This window comes from Saccharomycodes ludwigii, chromosome VI (genome assembly GCF_020623625.1).
Source record: "Saccharomycodes ludwigii strain NBRC 1722 chromosome VI, whole genome shotgun sequence".
NCBI classification, from domain to species: Eukaryota; Fungi; Ascomycota; class Saccharomycetes; order Saccharomycodales; family Saccharomycodaceae; genus Saccharomycodes; species Saccharomycodes ludwigii.
In genome coordinates this window covers 1,011,443-1,033,815 of record NC_060205.1, presented here as the reverse complement: position 1 = coordinate 1,033,815, position 22,373 = coordinate 1,011,443, and the positions used below count along the sequence as shown (strand labels likewise).

The following is a 22,373-nucleotide window of genomic DNA, read 5'->3' as shown; positions in this document are numbered from 1 at the left end:
TTATTCAAAGAAATCGTCCTCTTCATTATCTTCGTTTTCTGTGATATTTTCTTGGACATTAGAGGCACTATCAACGTGGAGAGTACCTATTATATCTTTATCTAACCTCTTACCCTTTAATATATCGTCTAAGGAAACGGCTAAAGTGCCTTGCTTGTACTCTTTTGCAATTTGGTCTCTATAAGTTTTCCTTTTCAAAGTAGTTAAATTTTCAGAATTTTCTGTTGTTTTATTTGAAGGATATAACGAAATATATTTTTCAGTTTTAGGGAAATTGACCACATAGCATAAATCGATTGAAGCTTGAAGTAATTTTTCTGACAAATCTGGGTTCTCTGGATTTTTTTCCAATTCACTGGATATTTTTTTATACAATTTCAAAGCCTTTTTCCTTTCAAAAAACCTAACCATATGGTATTTTTTGGCATTTTTTGTAGCTTTAGTTCTTATTTTTGCGTTAGCGAGTTCTAATTTTAGGGCATCTAATTTTCTTTCCATTTCGATTTTAACAGTATCTGGTAATGTGTCCTTTTTTTTTGTTAGTAATCTTTCTGTATCTCTTATCTTTTTTTTAATCTTGTTAGAGCCTGCACCTATTACAGATGCAATTTGTAAAGAATTGTTGAAACTATTTCCATGTCTTCTGTTGGATTTTTTGTTATTATTATTATTATTATTATTATAATTACTATAATTCCTGTAAGTGCTCATATTTGTTAATTTCCCTTTGCTTTCTTATTACTGTTATGTATATTTTTTTTTTTGAAATATACTTTAAAGAGTTTAAAATATATGAAAGGATTCATTTTGTAAAAAAAAAAAAAAAAGTGAAAAATTGGAAATGTTTTGCAAAATATTTTAAAAAAAAATTGAAATAAAAAGAAACGTGCTTTTTTTTTTCTTTTATTTTTTTTTTACTGTAAAGAGAAAAGTTTCAAATATTTCTCCCTGATAAAAATTATACACTCAATCGAAAATAACCTTTTTTTTTTATCGAGCAAATCTGTAATTGTTTTAAATTTTGGAAACAAATTATTATAATCATAATGTAAAAACACCATTTGTTATTCCCCCTTATATATTGTATATATATATATATATATATATACATGTCCAGTTATATGAAATTAATAGATAAATAAACTTTGAAAAAAAAGAAAAAAAAGAAAAAAAAAAATAAAAATAATTTAATAATAATCCATAGTTACTTAATCACACACCTCTCATTTAATCCTCATTAACAGCAACAGCCTTGGCTTTCTTATTTTTCTTCTTACCAAACAAGCCTCTTTTCTTTTTCTTTTTGCCCTCTGTTACAGGATTGAATGGAGCAGGAGTATAAACACCTTGTTCACCCATCATAACAGGAGCAGGAGGTAGTTCACCCATGTTGTTACCATTATCAATATCAGTGTTCATAGTATATGGATTCATGCTATGGAAACTTGGAAAGTCTGGTCTGACTCTAAATCCATATTGTGCAGTTTCTAAATTTTGAGCCCAATATGGATCACCCCCGCTAATAGAATATTCAAAACTTTTAATTGTATCTAGAGGTCTTTCATCTCTTGCTCTTGTAGGGTTAGAGATATCTGGGTTTAAAATAGGTTGACCGAAAACATCAGTTAGTTGAGCACCTTCTTCTTGGGACATGGAAAAAAAAGATTTTCTGTTTGGATCTCTTTCAGCTTCAGCAGCTTGTTCGAAGGGTTGTTCTTCTTGAACAGCTGATAAAATTGGATCATGGACCGAAGCAGTTCTGACCTTTAGATGGTTGACATCATCTCTAGTAATTTTAACATTTGGCAATTGACCTTCACCTTCACCGTTACTTTTCTTACTACTTGTACTTTTTTGCTTTGAATGTCTACCTAAAAACCCCATTATTTTTTTTTTATTTTTTTTTTTCCAAGTTTTCTATTCAGTTATTATTATATATATTGGTACAGATGGACTCAGTTGAATATAAAAAAAGGAAAAAAAAGACAATAATGGTTGTCTTGATGGGAAATCAAACAAACAAACAAACAAAATATTAAAATAAGCAAATTCAAACTAAAAAGAAAAAGGAAAAAGCCTCTTTTGATTTAAAACGAAAATGGAAAAACATAAAGTCACGTGCTGGTCAAGGTAGAAAAAGTAAAACAAAAATAAATAAAAATTTTTTTTTTCTTATTTTTAAATTCCATCTTTTCTTTTTATTATATAAAAATCATTTTACGTATAATGAATTAAAATATTTAATACCAATTTCAATTTCAGTTTCAGTTTTAATTTCAGTTTCTAAAAGAAAAAAAAAATTAATAATAATAATTACCGATCTAATATTATATATATATAAGACAACAGTAAGAACATCCAAATTATATAAAGTAAATGGCACCTTGAAAAAAATGTGTCATTAAACAACCTCCATAATTACCTCTTTAATAACGTTAAATGACTTGACAATTTCTTCATCCGACATTGAACTACTACAACATACCAATAAGCTTGGAGAAATAGGTAAAGATTCATGTTTTAATGCGTGTGGGTTTCTTGCAATCAATATGTTCCCCCTTTCTAATACTTTATTAGCAATACTTTGTAAGAAAAATTCCTCTTTGTTAAATTCTTCAATTTCAATATCTTGTTTGCAAGTTTCTTGCTGTTTCAACAATTTAGCATAAATATCTTCCAAAGTAGAACCAAACTTAGAATATCTAAAATCAGGTGTCAAACTTAAATGAACTATTGGGCTATATTCACTTGAAGTAATTTGAAAATAGTTCAATATACTAGTAGTGGAAAAAAATAAATCATGCAGTTTACGTGAATTTTTTTGCAGGTTTAGCACTGTACTATTATCTCTTTTTAATACATCTAAAATAGCAGAGCATCCTTTAGCACCATATGGTGGCAATGAAGCAGAAAAACAATAGGCGTTCGAACCAATTCTTTGGAAATAAGACATAACATCGTCACCTAGAACAAAACCACCACTCAAACCAAATACATTAGCCATGGAGCCAACAACAATATCAACAACGCTACCAGTTTTTTCAAATCCAAAATGTTCAGTAATCCCTTTGCCATGAGCACCCAACACACCTAGCGATAAAGTCTCATCTAAAAACAAACGAAACTTATATTTTTCCTTCAACTCTGCTATTTTGTCCAAGGGACACAAATCTCCAGAATTGTGGAAAACAGCCTCAGTAACAATAAATTTTCTATGAATAATAGGTTCATGTTTTTCATCTTCATTAATTTTGATCAATAGACTCTCTAAGGAATCCATATCATTGTGCTGGTAGTAATAAACTGTAGATCTACTTAAACTTAAAGCATTTTGAATAGAAACGGAAACTTGATTATCTGCAACAATGAAATCGCCCCTTTTAGCAAAGGTACTTAGAACAGAAGGTGCAACGCAAAAATCTTGTCCGTATAATACTGCATTTTCAGTGCCAAAAAACTTGGCTAAATCATATTCTAAATTGTAATGGACATCTTCATTGCCATAAAACCCTGCTGGACCGCAAGAACCAACACCGTAGTTTTTGATTGTTTCAGTTATAGCATCCATGACCTCTGGATGTGTGTTTAATTGCAAAAAATTGAAGGAACTCATGTTTAAAACATTTGTGTAGGTATTTTCAGCACCATTTACTTGTAAGTCAACATAGTTTGGTTTCGAATTATAATATTTGACGATCTTGGGTATAGACTTCAATCTCCAAGCAGCACCAGATTTATCCACATCTTCGCTGATTGGTACAGCCAATGGTTCGGGTTCCCATTCTTCAATTAATAGATTTGTTTCCTTATTGCTTAAGTACAGGTTGTTTGCATTGTGAGCGCGTGTTTTCTTGGGTTTTGCCAAAAAATAAATGATGCCATAAATAATAAGACATAACTCGATCATGGTTCTATATGGATCATCTTGATGAGATTTGCGGATGTATTGCACAATATATTTAAATACTGGGATTTTATTACTTTCTTCAAATAAACGATCAGCAAAAGAAAGTACTATAGAATGCAATAACTCGAAATTGAATACGGGAGCATGGGTATGTGAGTGTTGTGGTGGAGTGGACATCTTTTAATTTGTTAACTGTTGATGATCTTATTGTGAGAAAATAGGAGGGGAGAGGGAAATGATGTAGATGTATTTAGAAATGAAAGATCTTTTTTTTTTTATTTCTTATTTTTTAGTTTTATAATATTAAAAGGAGAGAGGGAAGATAACAAGTGGTACAAATTATTTATATAAGGTAAAAAAGGAAAAGAAAAAAGAAAAAGAAAAAGAAAAAAATATATTCCAGTTTTTTATTTGCGTTTTTTTTTTTGTTTTTTGTTTTTCTTTTCAGCGAACATTAAGAAAAAAAAACAAAAAAAAAAAACGCAAATAAAAAAAAAAACAGGGCGTGGACACGTGATAGAAATGGAACAAAAGAATGGTAGTGCGGGTTGCAAGACCGAACAGCTTTCGGATAAACAGTATTTTTATTTTGTATTCTTTCCTTTTTCCTCTTCTCCTTTTGCCCGTCCCCTCTTGCCCGTCCCCTCTTGCCCCTTTTTTTATCTTTTAATGAATTTCCGTATAAAAAATAAAAATAAATACAGCCATTTCCAAAAAAACGCGTGCTGTTTCCTCACTGCACAACCACAAAACAATAACCCTTTTGCCTCTCACCCCTTAAAATCTATCACCAACTCAAAAAGACGGGGGCAAAACTTTCCTTTCTTTGCTTTTGTTTTTTGTTTTAAACCATTTTCACTCTTTCTATCTTTCTTAATTCTGTATCCACTAATATATATATAACTCACACCTGTCTTAATCGATAAAGAAAAAGAAAGAAAGAAAAAAAAAGAAAGAAAAAAAAAATTATCAAAATAACAAATAGCATCTAAGCTAATAAAATGAAATTCAAAAAAAACACAACCACAACTCTACTATCATCCTTATTGCTCTTTACGCCAACCATTTTGGTAAATGCTTTGCATATCCCTCAAGAACAAGGTATTTTCAACGCTAATCACCAACAACAACATGAATCCTTTCTACAAACTGCTCTAGAAAAAATTGGCTTATCATACAAAGATATCCCATCTGACTTAAAAGATGTTTATCACGATATCGCTATGAGATTTCCTACAGAATTATCTCAGCTACAATTGACTACCAGCCCAAAAAAGGTTCGTCTCAATAAGAAAAAAACAGCTGATGTTGTTGTCACAAATGAAAAGTTAAGCAACTATCAATTAAGAGTTAATTCTATCAGAAATCCATCTAAGCTAGGTATCGACCCAGGTGTCAAACAATACACTGGTTACTTGGATATTGAAGATGAAGATAAACATTTCTTTTACTGGTTTTTTGAAAGTAGAAACGATCCTAAAAATGACCCTGTTATTTTATGGTTAAATGGTGGTCCAGGCTGCTCATCTTTGACCGGATTGTTTTTCGAATTAGGCCCATCTTCCATCGGAGTTGATTTGAAACCAATTTACAACCCCTACTCTTGGAACAATAACGCATCAGTCATCTTTTTGGACCAACCAGTTAACGTTGGTTATTCTTACTCTTCCGGCTCAGTTTCTGACACTGTAGCTGCGGGCAAGGATGTTTATGCATTTTTGGAATTGTTTTTCCAAAATTTTGATCAGTTTGCTTCTAATAAATTCCACATTGCAGGTGAATCCTATGCTGGCCATTATATTCCCATCTTTGCAAGTGAAATTTTAGCTCATCCGGAAAGGACTTTTACTTTAGATTCAGTTCTTATCGGTAACGGTTTGACTGATCCCTTGACTCAATATAGTTATTACGAACCAATGGCTTGTGGTGTAGGTAGTGGTGAAGATTCTGTGTTGGAGCCTGAGGAATGTGAGGGTATGCTGGATTCTTTACCTCGTTGCTTGAGTATGATTGAATCTTGTTATGACTTCCAATCAGCCTGGACTTGTGTTCCAGCTTCCATCTATTGTAATAATGCTCAAATGGGACCATATCAAAAAACGGGCAGAAACGTTTATGATATCAGAAAACAATGTGAGGGTGAGTTATGTTACAAAGATATGGAAAATATCGATAAATATTTAAATCTGAATGAGGTGAAGGAAGCCGTGGGTGCTGATGTTGAAGAGTACGAATCTTGTAATTTTGATGTGAACAGAAACTTTTTGTTTAACGGTGATTGGATGAAACCTTATCATGAAGCTGTTCAAGATCTATTAGACCAAGGGTTGCCAGTTTTGATTTATGCAGGTGACAAGGACTTTATTTGCAATTGGCTAGGTAACCAGGCTTGGACCGACGCTTTGCCATGGAAACACCACGATGAATTTGCACAACAGCCTATTGTTGACTGGATTGTTGATGGTGATGTTGCTGGTGAATTGAAACATTACAAGAATTTCAATTATCTAAGAGTTTACGGGGGTGGTCATATGGTTCCATATGATGTTCCATTAAGTGCTATTACCATGGTTAATAAGTGGATTCACGAGGATTATCAATTGTTGAAAAATGAAAAATGAAAAATGAACCGTTTATACTTGATTTTGTTATATATAAATATATATTTTTATTTACATGTTTATTTAAACAAGTAATAATAAATTACTAGTGCAATATATATTATTCATCGTATCAAGTGATTTTGAGTTGGGTGGGGGGGGGAAAGAGGGAGGGTAACTGTAATATCACTTTCTACGTGCGAATCATTGTGGTATCGCTCTGTCGTTGCCGTTCCATCATCACGTGATACATTGACAATTATTTTTATTTTAAATACGATCGATTAAAAATAAATAAAAAAAAAAAAAAAATAAAAAAAAAATATAAAAAAAAATATAAAAAAAATATAAAAAACAAAACACTTTGCATCTTCTTAATATATAAATATATTTATTTTTATTTTTAAATTTCTCTTTTATGCTCATCAGTAACACAAACAGAAAAAAAAAAAAAAAAAAAATAAAAAGAAAAAAAAAAAAAAGCAGAAAATTTATAAAAAAACCAATTATACTAAAAGAAAAATATACACATAGACAAACAAACATAATTTAAAATGACCTTCAACAAATATTTAGTCCTATTGAAATACATTGCCGTAGTGCTATCCTTAATTGCAGCCGTTGAATATTTCAAATATGGTACAAGAATTAATTACGAGTGGTTCCATTGCACACCAATCTATCAAGATATATCCCCAGTCACCAAAAACGCTAAAAAATTGTTCAGTGTTGGCGGTCCTAGTTGTGATAAGAGGGGTGAATTTAAAACCATTGTTAAAAGAATTACAAGGGATTACGAAGTTAATGACGATAGAATCACTTTCTGTATCATAGAGAATTTGCGTGTATCGCCAGTTCATTACCCCGTAGAAGACGACGATAAGGGAGAACCTGGATATTATGCTTACATTGCTAATGATTCAGATTTCAATGCTCTAGAACTAATTACTGAAAAGTGTTTGCAAGAAGAGTCTATATTATATCACATGTGATAATATATATTTTTTTACTATATTGGTATATAGATATATATAGAGAGAAAAAAAAAAGGAGAGAGTAAAGTAAGAATATAAAGAAAAATAATACAATAAATAAAAATAAAAAAAAAAAAAAATTCTTATTTTTTTTATCATTATCACTGTTTTCCCTCTTTCTTTTAATAAATATTCTATTGCATTTGACTATACATTGGACAAGATCTATTTGTCTTGATATGGCCAATTGCACCACAGTTTGCACATTTTCTATTGGTATTCTTTAATGGCTTCCCATTGACAGTCAATACAGTTTCATTTTTATTTTCTTCATTATTGAAAATGCTAGCCGTAGCACTAATGGAACTATCCATAGTACCGTCAGCAGTAGCAGTTAATTCTTTGGCTAATTTTCTTTGATTTCTCCTTTCCTGTGATTTCTGCAATTTCATCAATTGTTCTTCCAATAATTTTTTCTGTTTTAAAGTAATTTCCTCCTCTGTTTTACCACTAACAACTTTACTAATATCATCACTCATCAAAATATCTAAATTCAAATTAGCCTCTTTAATCTCATTCTTCCTCTTATAAGCTTGCAAATATCCATTGATTACCCTTGGATCTCTAACAAAAAGAGTTTCTCTTTGAATAATCTTGTTTTCATCCCTTTTCTTTCGTACTATTTTCAATACTTTCCCATCTTTTCGACGCTTAACCACCTTTCTATTACTTTCATTCGATGAATAAGGATTGTTTATCTCCTCGTAAGGATTATTCACACTCAATGCTCTGGCTTGAATATACCAAGTTTTCGCAATCTCCTCTTCATAATTCTTTTGTTGTTGAGCAACATTATAAGTGTGATGATTATTCGTGGTACCACCAGAGTCGTTTCTGCTAAACCCACCTTTCATCGACGTTTTCAAAAGCGAAAACCCTTCTCCACATCCCGTTGGATCTCCCTCACCATGTATGGCAAGCATCGCCCTCATTTGTGTGGCATTTAAAAAGTTCTTCGTAACATTCCAAGGTGATAATGATTCTTCAAGTTTAAGTTGTTGTTCATCCAAATTAACAAAAATATCGTCATCCAAAAACTGTTGTCCTTGCATCATATTTTCAATCAATGAACAGTCTTCAGGTGTAATCATCTTTCGAATGTTTTCAACGTCTGGCAATGTCTCTCCCTCTTTTAATTTCCAAAACCCATGATCTTCACCATCCCGTTGATATTTCATAAACTCCTTTAATCTTTGTCTGTTCTGCATTTCACTTTGCTCGGGAAAATGCTTAGAAACCTGTCGAACTAATAATCTATGACGCGGCGATTTGTTCAACAACCTGTAAACCACCATTCTTAGTCTATTCTTCCCCATAGCAGTAACTTTTCTTGAATTTGGACCCGGTATTTCTAAACACGGATAAGTTTGTCCCACAGTGAACAGATTGTTTATCAAACGCAAGTAGAATCTGGTCCCATTTCCTGAACCAGTACTCTTAACTAAAAGAAAATCTGTCGCTAGCGCATCATGTTTGAAAACCGGCGCCCTAATCATATTGTTATACAAGGTAGGCACAATATTACCAGGTTCTACAAAACCAAAGTTCCAAAAGGGTGATTTATCCTGAACTCCTAACACATGAGTCTCACCAACAGGTAACTTGGGTCTAGAGGTATCATTTTCACTCATTTTTCTATAATAATTAATTAGTTTCGATCCCATACCAAACTTGGATAACCCAACAGGCGACTGTTCAGAATATTCTAAAAGGAAAACGGGCGCTGTATCACCAATTGTTAAATCGCTAGAGCGTTGAAAACTCTCACGCACATCTTTCCCTCTATCCCTTTTCCTTTTCCGCGTTTTCAATTTACTAAACAATATGGTAGTCCCAGGACGGATCTTGGCCCCAAATTGATATTTATGGAAAAATCTTAGCTGTTCCTTTGTCATCAAAACTTTATAAAATGGAGATTGTAGTTTTAACGCAGGTAATGAGTGCTCTATATTCAAGTTGGATAAGTTCGACCGAATTTTAGCTTGATAATTCTGTTTCAAAATATCATAACTTTTATCATTGGACAAGTTAAATTTGGTTAACAATGTTTCAGGGGCTCTGTTCAGCAAATAGTTAAAGGCTTTACGCTTCTTTTGCCTCTTTATCTCTTCATCGCTTTCCTCATTGTCATCGGCGGTAGCTCGTTTTGGTTTGATTAATAATCTTTCATCATTTATATCTAAAACAGGCTTCTCAACTTTCCCCAAATCACCATTAATTAATTGTTCCTCATTCCAATTCCAGTCTTCTTCTATTATTTCTACATCGCTTTTGATGCTTTCATATTCACCTCGTCCCCTAGCGTTTTCACCACTAATTATTAACTCTGTATCCCAGTTATCAGTAGCACACTCCAGTTCTAAAGCGTTTACTTTGCTCAATAATTGGCTTGCAAGCGGACTCTTTTTAAGCTCCCCATCTTCCTTAACAGCATCTGACTCTTCCTCTTCTAATCCTCTATTTGTGTCTAAATTCTTTCCACTTTCTTCATCTTTAGCATTCATCTGACCAGTACCATTATTTCCAATAAGAAATAATTCGTTTAAATTAACTGTAACTATATTCGTATTTTTTACACCACTAAATGTACTACCGCTATTAAAAAAATCCTTGGTGTCCGCACAAAAATCAAAGTTAAAAGTTGTGGGAAGTAGTGGTTTAAGCGGTCTTGTTGGGTTATGCCAATTATATTCCTGTGGTTTTGGTGGCAACAATTTGGTCAATTTTAGCAATTTCCCCTTTTTAAAAGTGGGGAAATAAGCTTTTAATAATTGTTTTTCCTCATCCGCAAGTTTCTGAAATTCGTTTTGTTTGGTAGAAGTTAGCATTGTAGGTGATTCCATTCCTTTATTCGTTATAAGTTTCGTTGATGTTACTGCTTCTTCTCTTTCAACATCAGAGGTGTGTGCTACTTCATGTAGTGTAAAAATTTCTTCATTCATTTCAAATAAATTATTGTTATTACTAGTACCAGTATCAATTTCAAGTTGGATATAATCAGTATTCCCATTTCTTAACTCATGTCTTTCTTGCTCCGCCATTGATACTGTTGTTTGTGCATCTTCTTCAGTTTGCTCATTATTTTGTTGTTGTTCACTTTCGCTAGCTAGTTCATCTTCATCCTCGAAATCTATTGCATCAGGCAAATGTGCAATTTCACCTTCTTCTTCGTCATCATTTTCATTATTGTCGCCTCCATAAATACCTTCACTTGTTTTACTTCCAATATATGTATTGATTTCTAATGCACCAAACTCACCACCAAGAATAGCACTATAAGCAGCATCTTCATTAGTTAAATCTTTATTTTCGGTGTTGGTATTTTCTATCATGTTTTATTAATATTTACAATTCTATTTGTCCTTCTTTGCTGTTGTGTGTTTAATAATATTTTTCTTACCAATAGTAAAATAATTTTTTTCTAGGAAAAAAAGAAAAAAAAGAAAGAAAGAATATTTTATAAACAAGTGAACATGTGAATACTCCCCACAAAGGTTAAATAATCGATAAATTTTGTATTATAATATTAATAAATATTATAAGCCAATGATTCATGATATGATTGATTGTTAAAAATGATTGGCATTATTTGATCATTATGAATTTATTATTAGAAGAATAAAATGAATAAAAAGATTCAGGCTGAGGGGGGGGGATTGCCTTGGATATTTCTTATTATTATATTTGTTTGTTCTTTTCAGTACCCGGACTAAAATTATATATATTTCCTTATTTTTTATATTTTAATTTCAATGAATTCCTAAAATTAAAAGTTTTCAAGGTGATTAACATTTCACATACTTTCTGTTATTCACAATAAAAAAGAAAAAGAAAAAGATACCGTACTTATAATGTCAATTGATAACTATTACTTCCAAGATCCTATTTTTAAAAAGTTTAACGGGACGAAAACTAGGAACTACAAATATTGGGTATACGATTGGTATTCACCAACCAATCAAAAGATTACTACCACTACTAATAATAATAATAATAATAATAATAATACCAATGAAAAAGTTGTTTTTAAATATAAAACATGGTTTGAAAATATCAACGTTCCCTTAGAAACTTCGGATTCCGAAAATGAACTTATGGACTTAGATGAACCATATAAAACTATTTTTGATTTAAATTTATTTGACCGTAAGAACAACATGGGCAATAAAAGAAGCGATGGATTAACTATGGATGATATAAGAGGCGCTGTTGGTACTGGCGGAGAATCTATTCCCGGTTTGTCTTCAACTACAGATGCCATTAAAGAAACTTCTAAAGATGATGACATTAATAATACAGCTAACAAAGCTCCAGTAGAAGTGGCAGCAGCATCTGGAGTTGGTAATGAAAAAATTATTATTAAAGATGATACTGGGAATAAAGAAAATCTTATAGAGTCTACTAAAGATGTTAATATTAGTAAGGAGGTATCGAATTCTGAAACGAATAATGACATTGCTACCGCTAAGGTCGATGTTAATTCTGGAAATATTGGCACCGCACAACCAATTGAAGATAATAAGGAAGAAACGGGTATTTCCAAAACGAATACAGAAGATGATCAGGAACAAAAGGATAAAGAAGAAAAGGATAAAGAAGAAAATGAACAGGAACAAAAGAATAAAGAAGAAAATGAACAGGAACAAAAGAATAAAGAAGAAAAGGATCAGGAACAAAAGGATCAGGAACAAAATGAACAGGAACAAAAGGATAAAGAAGAAAATGAACAGGAACAAAAGGATAAAGAAAAGGACCCGGAACAAAATGAACAGGAAGAAAAGGAACATCCTTCGGAAAAAGAAAATAAATCTGCACCTACTATAGATTCATTTAAAGATGGTATAAAGGAGGATTCTCAAACAAAAAATATACAAGAAAATGTAGAAAATATTGAACATTTGTCTGTTAATGCTTCTGAAAAACAAATAGAAGACAACCCCGAAAGCATCTCTGAAAATAATACAATTAAAGATTCAGAAGGAGACGTTGAAATGAAATAACCTCTGCATATATGCTATCATTTTTTTTTTTTTTTTTAAAAAGTGTAATTTAAATTTATATAATGTTCAAATAATACATATAAAGATACTATTATATTACTTTAAAGGATAGTAAAATATGAAAATACATCAATGGGTAAAATAGAAGCAATTAATATTAGCTAATACTTTAATATTTTATAAGCAATTTTTTTTTTTTTTTTTTTTTTCCTTCTCTTATGCGTTTAAGCTCTTTTAAGTATTAATGTACAAACAGCTTCTCTAGCGCATTGTACGTAAGTTTCCAACTCTCTGCTATGTTCTTTTTGGAACTTCTCCCTTTCTTCTTTATTTTTAATTTTATTCATTTTTTGATTTAGTTCCATGTATTTTCTAACATCGCCGGAACCAGAAAATAAAACTATTAAAGTTGAATTGGGTACAGAATTGTACAAATTTGTTATATTTTCTTTCAATTTTTGCATTTCATTTTTATCAAAGTTTTTATTTCCAAGGTCATCAATCGCATCGGATGAAACTTTAATATTATCCCCCCTTTGTGGGGAATAGTTTCTAGCAAATTCTAAATTTCTCATTCTTCCAACAAAGAAATCAGCATCATTCATATATTTTTTAACATGTTCTATTATTTCTTCATCTTTGGTGCATTTAAAACTTTGACAATTGTCCTTACTTTCCCGCTGTGTCAGAAAATGCAATTTGGAAGCATAATCGTTTAAAGTGATTGATCTTATACCGTCTGATTTGCAAAGTATCCTGAAAATGCTTTCGGTATTAACGTTCAACCCATAAGCTAAGCCATTAACAATCTTGGCCTTTGTTAATTCCATACATATTTTTGCATCAATAAACGAATCGTGACCATTTAAATCATCATTTTGGATCACTTTATTTAAATAAGTGAATGCCAGATATTTTAACGAAGGTCTAAATGGTGGACCAGCTTTATGATCAAAAATTTTGGAAGTATCCACAATTTTCGGATGTCTCATTTTTAAAACTTTTAAATCTGATTGAAGTGAATGACCAATCAATATATCATCAGCGCTTAGTATCTTCAGAATATCCTGTTGAACTTGTTCTAATGTATAAGTGATATTTTCCAAAATCTCCCTTGTAATACCACTATACTTAGTTAAATAATCAATAATCTCGTTTTCGGGTTTAACTAACTGGTCGTATACTTCCCTTCCATTAAAATCCACAATGCTGACCCTAGTTAGTTCATGGCCATGCTTTGTCAAGCACATTTCACAATCCAATGCAAATATGTGGGGGGCAGGGTGATCAAAATGAACCGTATTTATCCAGTCTTTCTTGCAGGAGTTTTCCTGCAAAACTAAAAGCTTAGACTCAGAAGACAAACCCGGAGTGTCTGGATGAATAGGATAATTGGCTTCGATTAAATCACTAATATGCATTAACAAATCATTAATTGTGATTTTGCGAAGACCTAATTCATTTATAATTTTTTGTTTTTCAGCTTTGGATAATCCAACATTAATAAATGCATTGTAAGATGAAAACAGTGATTTTTTCGAACCAGGTGCTTGAACATATACTGTGGAACAGTTGGAAAATATTCCCGACTCTATAAAACGGGGACGTATCGATTTGCGGCCTTTAGTAGTTGTTAATAGTTCGGGAAACCCTATATATTCCTCCTTTCCTTCTTCCTCGCTATTAAGGTAATCTGATGGTTGTAAACCAGGAACAAAAAGTGTTATCACCTTAGTTATTTGGTTTTTATTTTCCACTTGCAACCAAGTCGGACAATTTACATTTTTCTTTTGCAATACATATAGTATCAGATCCCTCAAATCTTTGACAGATAACTTCTTCGTTAAAGCACGCTCTTTCAATGTGATAGCCGGTGGTTTTAGTAATTTTTTCTTTTTCTTTGGAATATCTGATTGTAAAGAACCATTGCTGTCTTCGTGTTTTAAAGTGGGCATTTGTAAATCAGTCTTGGAAGAGGGCACGGCACTTGACCTCCTTCTCCGTTTAGCAGAGGTACTGTGTTTCAGATTTCCATTAATAATACCATTAACATTGTCGTTTTTATTGCCATTTTCATTGTCGCACACATTATCTTTGTGGTTAAATGATATATTGAACATAGCATTAGCAAATCGGTTAGGGGGTGCTGCAATAAAGGAATCACTACTACTTGAGGCAGTAGAAGGCGTTGACTCTCTTCTCGCCATATCAGTATCATTATAAGAAGAAATCAGTTTTAAATTGTGCATATTGTCATTATCCGATATAGCATCGTTTTGCGATATTATTTTAAACTCTGAATTCGCGTTATTAGTATTTTTTTTATTTACCTGTACAATATTTGAAAGCCCATCATTACAAGAAGAGTTTTTATTGGTACCATCATCCTTTATCTCTTCTTTTTCATCATCTATTTCCTTTATTGTTCCCTTGTTGAGTATAGTATTCGCTCTATTCTTCATAGTTTCTTGTCTATCTTTTTGTAAGCTTTTATTCCTTTTTAGTGCACTATTAGGTATGGAATTATTAGTATTGTTATTATTGTTGGTATGAGTACGATTATTTTTCTTGTTATACAATTTTTTAGTCATTAATCCAGTTAACTTTTTTAATAAATTTTAGTTTTAAAAAGTGTATGGGCCGCACTCAATTTCTTTTTTTTTCTTTTTCTTTTTTTTTTTTTTTTTCCTTCCTTTTTTTATATATTTTATAAACATAAACTTTGATTTTAATTATAGATGTGTAAATGAAAATAATACACTTTATATCACTGTATGTCGGTCAAGGTTCAATATCTGAAATGAAATGGGGATCATATTATACAAATGCTTGCTAATAAAAGCAGTTAAGAACAAGTAACTCTAAAAAAAAAAATTAGTCAAGTTATTTAAAATGCTGAGTGGAAAAAAAAACACGAGTTAAAAATAAAAAAATAAAAATAAAAAAATAAAAAAAAAACGCACAAAAAAATTCTTTTGTTGTTTTTTCCGAATGTCCGCATTCCCTGAAACCGCTTTTCTTTTTTCTTGTACGTTTTTTTTTTTTTTTTTTTTTTTTTTATTTTTTATTTTCTTACCAGGCCAAAAATAACTCATACAAACTACAAAAATATGATAATAAAAATTGGTACTCAAAAAAGAAAGTATTATTTTTGTTTTTGCTCTTTATACAAAAATGCTAATAAATCTTCGACACTTCTACAATCGTCATTTTCATCAATATTCTTATTCCTAACTTCTGAAACATATGAAATATCCCCGGGTTTTAGCAATTCTCCATTCTCATTTGGAATTATTTGTTCATATCTATTTTCCACTATATCAGTTAAAGAATCATTTACCGGAAATGTTTCATCCATCATTTGGATTTTACTTATAGAATCTTGGCCCTTGAGTATACATAACCTGTCTAAATCAATAAAGTTTTCCACAGTTGGATCATTATGATTATGCGAATCTTTTTCCAACAGTAGTTCCAATAAAGAATCCAAATTGTTCAAAGACAGTGAATAAACCAGTGAAACCTGATTTTTTAATGCAACCAACCTTATAAACTGATTAATAAAATCCATTTTTTGAGTATTCCATTCAACTTTATTCCTTTCTAAATATTTTGCATGGGACACATTGCACATAAGAATAGTAGCATATTTTATTTTGTTTTCTTTAATCATATCACTTCCCCATTTAAACTTATTATCGTGTTCCCAGTCTAACATAAGAATAGTTCTATTAAATTTAGTGCCTAATTTCTGCGGGAAGGATAAAAATTTCTCTTCAACAGAAGCTAAAGGAAACCTAGTTATAAAAACATCAATTTTTAAATCGTCCTTTAGGCGTATTTGATAATATCCAATTCTTTGGCCTTTAAAAGTTTCTAATTTCTCGCTTTTGGCCAGTAAATTCAAAAACCATGCTATAGTTTCGATCTGATGTGCGGATATTAGCCACGTATGGTGAGTCTCTAGGCCTTTTTGTTTAGTGTGAGTATCTTGTTGGTTGTTATTAATGTTAGAGGTATTATTACCAAACAAAAAAATATCTTTATAAAAGTTAATTTTACTCATTTATTAATAAATGTATTATTTTAATTTCATAAACACGTTAATCTGAATTTTATGTTTTATCCTATGACCATTGGTGATAAGTTTAAGTACATAAAAAAAGTTAACAAAAAAAAATAAATAAATAAATAAATAAATAGGTTGTGAGTTTATTTAATTTTATTTGTTATTCTATTTTAATTTTTTTTTTTCTCTTCTTTCTTTTTCTTCTTTCTTTTTCTTCTTTCTTTATCAATTGAATAAATCATAGATAAAAATTTTTAATTTCAACATATTTTTAGAAAAGGCATTTATTGGAAAATAACAGCTCAAAAAGTTTACGTAATCCAAAATGTTTATATCAAATCACGTGAGTTTTTCATTAAGTGTCTTCATCATCCCAACTGTAAGGGCTTTTGGATCTTAAATACGCACCATATTTATTAAATAAAAAGGGAACTGGAATCATCAGAATATTTAAACAACTTAAAAAAAATCCAGCCCAATTAATACCCATCCTTTCGTACATTTGTAAACCGAAAAGTGGGAAGACACCGCTCATAAAGCTTCTAACAAATGAATTACAAGCCATACCAGTAGCAGCATACAACCTATAAGCATCGACTGTATATCCAAAAACTCCATTAAAAATATAAAAAACTCCAGATCCAAAAACACCTGCACCGATAATAGATCCAATCCAATGAACATGCGAATAACAAGTCCATGCAAAGATCATTAGCCCCATCGGAGACAAAAATGCACCATAAAACAATGGTTCAAATCTAAATTCAGGCACGCTTTTCCCATCATTGTCTTTGACTCTTTGTAAATACCTTTTTTGTAATATAAATGTTGTTGGAGCTATAATAATCATACCAACAGCTAAACCTAAATAAGTACAACCAATTTCTGCAGGTGTCATCCTATATAATTTTTTATAAATATATGGGAATGCAACAAAAAATAAATAAACGATTGCTAGTTCTAATCCAGTATAAAAGCATAAAACACCCATCATCGGGTCAAATAATAACAATCCAAATGGTCTCTTAACACTCAACAGAACAGCCGACAAGATACTAGTTTCTTTTCTGGAAATTTCCAATGGAGCATAATATCTTTCATCACCAGTTTCAGTTCGAATTCTTTTAGCCTTTTTAATCAATAAAAGTGGTTTGTAAGTTTCTGGCAGTGTAACAATAAGTAATACAAAAGATACGCCAGTAGCAATTAGTAGAACAACAAATGTCCATTCATAATCATCATGGTAAAATGCAGCGCCTAATATAGGACCAATTGCTGGACCTAAAAATGGAGATAATGAATAAATCATCATTGGGATAGTTATTTCACTCCTACTTAAAATGTCGGTTAATACACCACCTGCAACACTTAAAAACGCAGAACCAAAAAAGCCAGACAAAAATCTACCCAACATTATCCCAGCATAGGTTTTGGACCAAGCAGTTAGAATTTCCCAACAAATGAGCATAAACAAACTTAGTATAAAAGTAGGTTTTCTGCCATATAACTCGCTCAATGGGCTTAGAAATAATGGACCAACACCTAGTCCAAATATGAAAAGTGAAATCCCTAAAACACCAACTTCATGGCCTAGGTGAAATTTTTCCATCACTTTGGGCGAAACAAAAGTCCAACACGATGACAAAATTGTGATTATCATTGAGGTTGCTGATACCAAAATGGTGATGTAATATTTTCTGGTCAATGAAAAATTGTTTGCCAAATTCTCAGGATCGTTATCTTCTAAAAAAATTTCGAAGTTCTCTGGCAAATTCAAACTGCTGGCCACCTCACTTGCTCTAGTAACTTCTTTCCGTAAATTTTGTTCATCTGGATACATGGAATAAACATGTTCGGGATTGTTATCATCTATGTTTGAGTATGTTTCCACTGTCCTTGCGGTGTTATTTGTTATTGTGGGCAATGCAGGAATGCTTTTGTTTTCTTTGTTGTTGATGTATTGATCAATTGGTAAAGTGTCTGTAGTTTGATGGGTTGTAGAGGTATTAGTAGTTCTGATCTCGATGTCTGAATCGGTATTCAAATAAGTGGACGCGTGTTCATGTTTTTGTCGAATTTCCGTGGCAGTCATCTCATTTTTTTTTTGAATATTATTATTAATATATCTATAAGCTTGCTACTAACATTATGATTAATTGGAAAATAAAATGATTAGAAAACAAGTAATATCTGTCTTTATTGTAGTATGTTTATATATATTTGTTTTTAGTTATTGTATATTTATTCATCTTATACAAAAATTGTATAACATTTTTTTTTTTTTTTTTTAATTTTCTAATCTCCGCTTATAACTTTCCCTGTTCTCGCAGGGGGGGTACTTGCTATGTATAACGAAAAACAAATTTATTGTGATTAATGTAAGAAACTGCTGGTAAATATAATCATTGGTTGATAAAAATTGTTATTCTTGGCAAATCGTATACACTTGTTGTAATATGAAACGATTGTAACTACATATTACAACTGTCTCTTATAAAAATGATTACTAATCAAGCATAGATTGAAACCAAGAAGAAGTAAGAAATTCATTAAAGAAAAAAAGACTTCTAATGATCAATTTGTAGTTTAAAATCTTTTTCTTTTTTTACCATTATATTATTATTATTATTATTATTATTATATAAAGTCCAAAATAGGACGAGAAATTAATTACCGAATTGGGCCAATAATTGTCATGAGTAATTTGTAATTACAATTAGGATAGTTCCATCTTATTTCCATAAACTCGGTTCATAATCTTGAGTTAAATTCGAATCCAACCCATATACACTCTGCCAATTGTTGAAGCCACCCCTTAAAATCAAAATTCGAAATTTATCTAGATCAGCATCACCCAAAGATCTTAAAAACATCATTGCAGAAGAAGGACCCCGTTGCTGGCTCAATGCACAATGGAAAACGCAATTGATTTTAATGTCATTGACGTTATCTCCTAGATTCTGTTCTTTCTCTTTGAATTCTTTTAATTTTTTTAGCAAATTGGTCTTTAATTGTTTTAAATACACAGAATTATTATCGTATTCATACTCTTTTAATTTTTTGTATGGATAGTTCCACGAATTTATGATATGACCACCGATGTGATCGGACCCTCTAACATCAATAACTTGAAATGGTTCTTGTATTGGTACAGTACTTCCTTGTTTTATCCACAAAAGTAGGTCAGATGCATTAATGTATTTAATTGAAGATACTGAACGAGACATTTTTTTTGTTTTGTTAATTTTTTTTTTTTTTCTTTTTTTAAACAAGTTTATTGAAATATTTTTTTTTTAAAAAAAGGAAAAATAAATAATAATAATAATAATAATAAAATTCCCCCCCTCCCCTTTGAATTTAAAGATTGTTATAAGCTTTTTACAAGTCGAACAACCATTTTATACAGGTCTTGTAAAATATTAACTGGAAATATCAAATCTAATTTATAAGTAAACCATAAACAAGGATTTTTTTTCGGCTAGTATCATCCTCAGAGTACAAAAATAACTTTAGTTCAAGCATATAAATACAAATCGAAATGAAATAAAAAGTTTAAGGTTATATCATATTGAATTAAAAAAATAACTAAAAAAAGAAGAAAAAAAAAAAAAAAAAAAAAAAAAAAAGCTTATACATATATATATTTACACATATCCCAATCATCAATAAAAACAAATTATTCGAGTCTATTTCTCATTCAAAGAATTTTTATTAAAAATAATGTTATTGATATTATTACTAATTTTCACATTATCTTTTTCCAATAATAACACCTTTATAATCATGTTGCTATTTACCATTGACAGTATCTCCTTATTTGCGGGTTTCTTTTACATTGCCACATTCCTCATCATCATCGCCGTCTTCTTCCTCTTCCTCTTCTTCCTCTTCCTCTTCCTCCTCCTCCTCTTCTTCTTCATCATCACCATCATCATCATTTTTACCCTCTTCTCCTTCATTTTTAGTATATTCTTGTGTCTTACCCTTCTTACTATTTACAGCTTTGTTTATAAGAGGTGAATCTTTTTCACCGGTATACGAACGAGCAAATTCTGTGGCTGGAGAGTACTCCCTTTCATCATCAGTAGTAAAGTCAGAATCAATAGTATTTGTGCCCAAGTTCCCCAATAATTTCTTCCTTAAAATATCTGCACCACCATTATCAGGGAAAGCGGGTTCATCAGACTTAGTATTTGTAATACAATTCTTCTTATTTTTACCAAGACGTCTTTGTACTAATTTTTGATATAATTTCTTACCAATTGCCTTTTTCAATAACATTTCACGAACTTCAAAATACAAATCCTTGGAGGCATGGTTCAAACCACTGTGTTCTTTAAAATAGGTTCTAAAATCGTTAATGTGCTTTTTAAAATCTAATTCATTCTTTTTAAACCAAGACACGTTCAATTCCTGTCTCGTGGCCCCACGTGCAAAATTTCTCATCAAATACTTGTCATAATCTCTAATGATTGTGGTAATAATATCACTAGTACTAATACCATCAGTTCTCTGGGTCACTAAAAATTTACCCAACTGTTTAATAGGCTTATAGATATCATCACTGTCGGCACTAACATATGGGATGTCATCATGCGCAACATAATCAATCTTGTGATCAGCCAAAAATTTGGGAGTAACACACCATGGTGCATTAGGAATAACTTCGTCAACCCATCTACAATGTTTTAAGGTTTCGCAACGTTGTTCATCTGTTAAAACTGTTAAACCTTTCAATTTGTGTGTCACTTTATCACTTGGAATACCACAGACTAGGATAGCATTGGGGAATGCCTTTTTACATTGCTCTAGTTGTTTCATGTGGCCCAAATGAAATAAATCAAACACACCATCAGCATAAATCCTAATCGGTCTGCCCGTTGGTGGTAAGTTAAATGGGAACCCAGTTGGCCTATATTTTTTGTATTTGTCGGGAATAGCTGCATCGTATTTGCGTTCTTGCTCTGCCAAATCTATTTCTTTTTTAACGGGAGTAGTTAAATGGCGACGTTTGGTGACAATTTTCGATCCATCATCCATTTCTTCATCATTAATTTGATGCTTTTTTTGTCCAAAAGTGCTAATGCTACTGTTGTGACCATCACCACTACATGGATCTTCATCTGAAGATGCATCATCATGTCTCCTTTTTCTTCTTCCCAGCTTGAACAAGTTTGTAAAAGAGTTTGTAGCCATATTTATTTTTCGTACTAGGTTATTACGGTTGGTCTGCTTTGTCTTATAATAATCAAAAGATGACAAATATGAAACAAGGAATTGTATATAGACATTTAACTTGAAGTATTACGCTAAGCAATCATAGAAAAAAAAAAAACACATTAATAAGAAAAAGTAATTCTGCTCTTAACTTGTACATTCATCTATTCGACTTGTAAGAAAAGCTTTGAAAAAAAGAAAAGTATATTAAGGTATTCTAGAAGATATGGTAATGATTATTAGTGGGGAGGGGAGCAGTCATTCGTTTTTAAAGCTCGTTAAAAAATTAAAAAAGAAAAAAAGGAAAGGAGAAAAGAAAAACAAAAAAAAAAAGGAAAAAGGAAAGATTTTTGAATTTGTGTTCATGATAAAGAAAAACAAAAGGAAGAAAAAAATTTTTTTTGTTTTTTTTTTTTCGTTTTTTTTTTTTGTTTTTTTTCCCTTTAAAAAAATTGTTTTATGGTAGTAATATTTTAATATCATTTGATACGGAAATGAAATGCGAGAAAACTGTTGAGAATGTATTTACTGAGTGCCGTATAAAGT

The 22,373-nt window shown here is 31.1% G+C and overlaps 12 protein-coding genes across 12 annotated transcripts; 3 read left to right on the top strand and 9 right to left on the bottom strand.

Moving 5' to 3' along the window:
* Nucleotides 1-711, bottom strand: EFG1 (Efg1p; the record flags this gene model as incomplete). Its single annotated transcript, XM_046076980.1, has 1 exon — nucleotides 1-711. The coding sequence occupies one exon, from the start codon at nucleotides 709-711 to the stop codon at nucleotides 1-3; it is 711 nt and encodes a 236-aa protein (XP_045933343.1).
* A 516-nt stretch (nucleotides 712-1,227) lies between these two features.
* SCDLUD_004852 (DUF2406 domain-containing protein) lies at nucleotides 1,228-1,884 on the bottom strand (the record flags this gene model as incomplete). Its single annotated transcript, XM_046079708.1, has 1 exon — nucleotides 1,228-1,884. The coding sequence occupies one exon, from the start codon at nucleotides 1,882-1,884 to the stop codon at nucleotides 1,228-1,230; it is 657 nt and encodes a 218-aa protein (XP_045933342.1).
* Nucleotides 1,885-2,401: 517 nt separating this feature from the next.
* LCB1 (serine C-palmitoyltransferase LCB1) lies at nucleotides 2,402-4,084 on the bottom strand (the record flags this gene model as incomplete). The annotated part of the gene is made up of 1 exon (XM_046079707.1): nucleotides 2,402-4,084. One exon carries the CDS (start codon nucleotides 4,082-4,084, stop codon nucleotides 2,402-2,404), a length of 1,683 nt encoding a protein of 560 aa, XP_045933341.1.
* Nucleotides 4,085-4,908: 824 nt separating this feature from the next.
* PRC1 (carboxypeptidase C PRC1) lies at nucleotides 4,909-6,528 on the top strand (the record flags this gene model as incomplete). Its single annotated transcript, XM_046079706.1, has 1 exon — nucleotides 4,909-6,528. One exon carries the CDS (start codon nucleotides 4,909-4,911, stop codon nucleotides 6,526-6,528), a length of 1,620 nt encoding a protein of 539 aa, XP_045933340.1.
* A 533-nt stretch (nucleotides 6,529-7,061) lies between these two features.
* LIP1 (sphingosine N-acyltransferase subunit LIP1) lies at nucleotides 7,062-7,499 on the top strand (the record flags this gene model as incomplete). Its single annotated transcript, XM_046079705.1, has 1 exon — nucleotides 7,062-7,499. The coding sequence occupies one exon, from the start codon at nucleotides 7,062-7,064 to the stop codon at nucleotides 7,497-7,499; it is 438 nt and encodes a 145-aa protein (XP_045933339.1).
* Nucleotides 7,500-7,675: 176 nt separating this feature from the next.
* Nucleotides 7,676-10,873, bottom strand: TAF1 (histone acetyltransferase; the record flags this gene model as incomplete). Its single annotated transcript, XM_046079704.1, has 1 exon — nucleotides 7,676-10,873. One exon carries the CDS (start codon nucleotides 10,871-10,873, stop codon nucleotides 7,676-7,678), a length of 3,198 nt encoding a protein of 1,065 aa, XP_045933338.1.
* A 519-nt stretch (nucleotides 10,874-11,392) lies between these two features.
* Nucleotides 11,393-12,541, top strand: RTT102 (Rtt102p; the record flags this gene model as incomplete). The annotated part of the gene is made up of 1 exon (XM_046079703.1): nucleotides 11,393-12,541. One exon carries the CDS (start codon nucleotides 11,393-11,395, stop codon nucleotides 12,539-12,541), a length of 1,149 nt encoding a protein of 382 aa, XP_045933337.1.
* A 224-nt stretch (nucleotides 12,542-12,765) lies between these two features.
* On the bottom strand, nucleotides 12,766-15,132 carry RNH70 (Rnh70p; the record flags this gene model as incomplete). The annotated part of the gene is made up of 1 exon (XM_046079702.1): nucleotides 12,766-15,132. The coding sequence occupies one exon, from the start codon at nucleotides 15,130-15,132 to the stop codon at nucleotides 12,766-12,768; it is 2,367 nt and encodes a 788-aa protein (XP_045933336.1).
* A 554-nt stretch (nucleotides 15,133-15,686) lies between these two features.
* DYN3 (dynein light intermediate chain) lies at nucleotides 15,687-16,607 on the bottom strand (the record flags this gene model as incomplete). The annotated part of the gene is made up of 1 exon (XM_046077007.1): nucleotides 15,687-16,607. The coding sequence occupies one exon, from the start codon at nucleotides 16,605-16,607 to the stop codon at nucleotides 15,687-15,689; it is 921 nt and encodes a 306-aa protein (XP_045933335.1).
* Nucleotides 16,608-16,965: 358 nt separating this feature from the next.
* On the bottom strand, nucleotides 16,966-18,702 carry SCDLUD_004844 (MFS transporter; the record flags this gene model as incomplete). Its single annotated transcript, XM_046079701.1, has 1 exon — nucleotides 16,966-18,702. One exon carries the CDS (start codon nucleotides 18,700-18,702, stop codon nucleotides 16,966-16,968), a length of 1,737 nt encoding a protein of 578 aa, XP_045933334.1.
* Nucleotides 18,703-19,342: 640 nt separating this feature from the next.
* On the bottom strand, nucleotides 19,343-19,837 carry YCH1 (phosphatase YCH1; the record flags this gene model as incomplete). Its single annotated transcript, XM_046079700.1, has 1 exon — nucleotides 19,343-19,837. The coding sequence occupies one exon, from the start codon at nucleotides 19,835-19,837 to the stop codon at nucleotides 19,343-19,345; it is 495 nt and encodes a 164-aa protein (XP_045933333.1).
* A 586-nt stretch (nucleotides 19,838-20,423) lies between these two features.
* PCT1 (choline-phosphate cytidylyltransferase) lies at nucleotides 20,424-21,806 on the bottom strand (the record flags this gene model as incomplete). Its single annotated transcript, XM_046079699.1, has 1 exon — nucleotides 20,424-21,806. The coding sequence occupies one exon, from the start codon at nucleotides 21,804-21,806 to the stop codon at nucleotides 20,424-20,426; it is 1,383 nt and encodes a 460-aa protein (XP_045933332.1).
* Nucleotides 21,807-22,373: the final 567 nt, after the last annotated feature.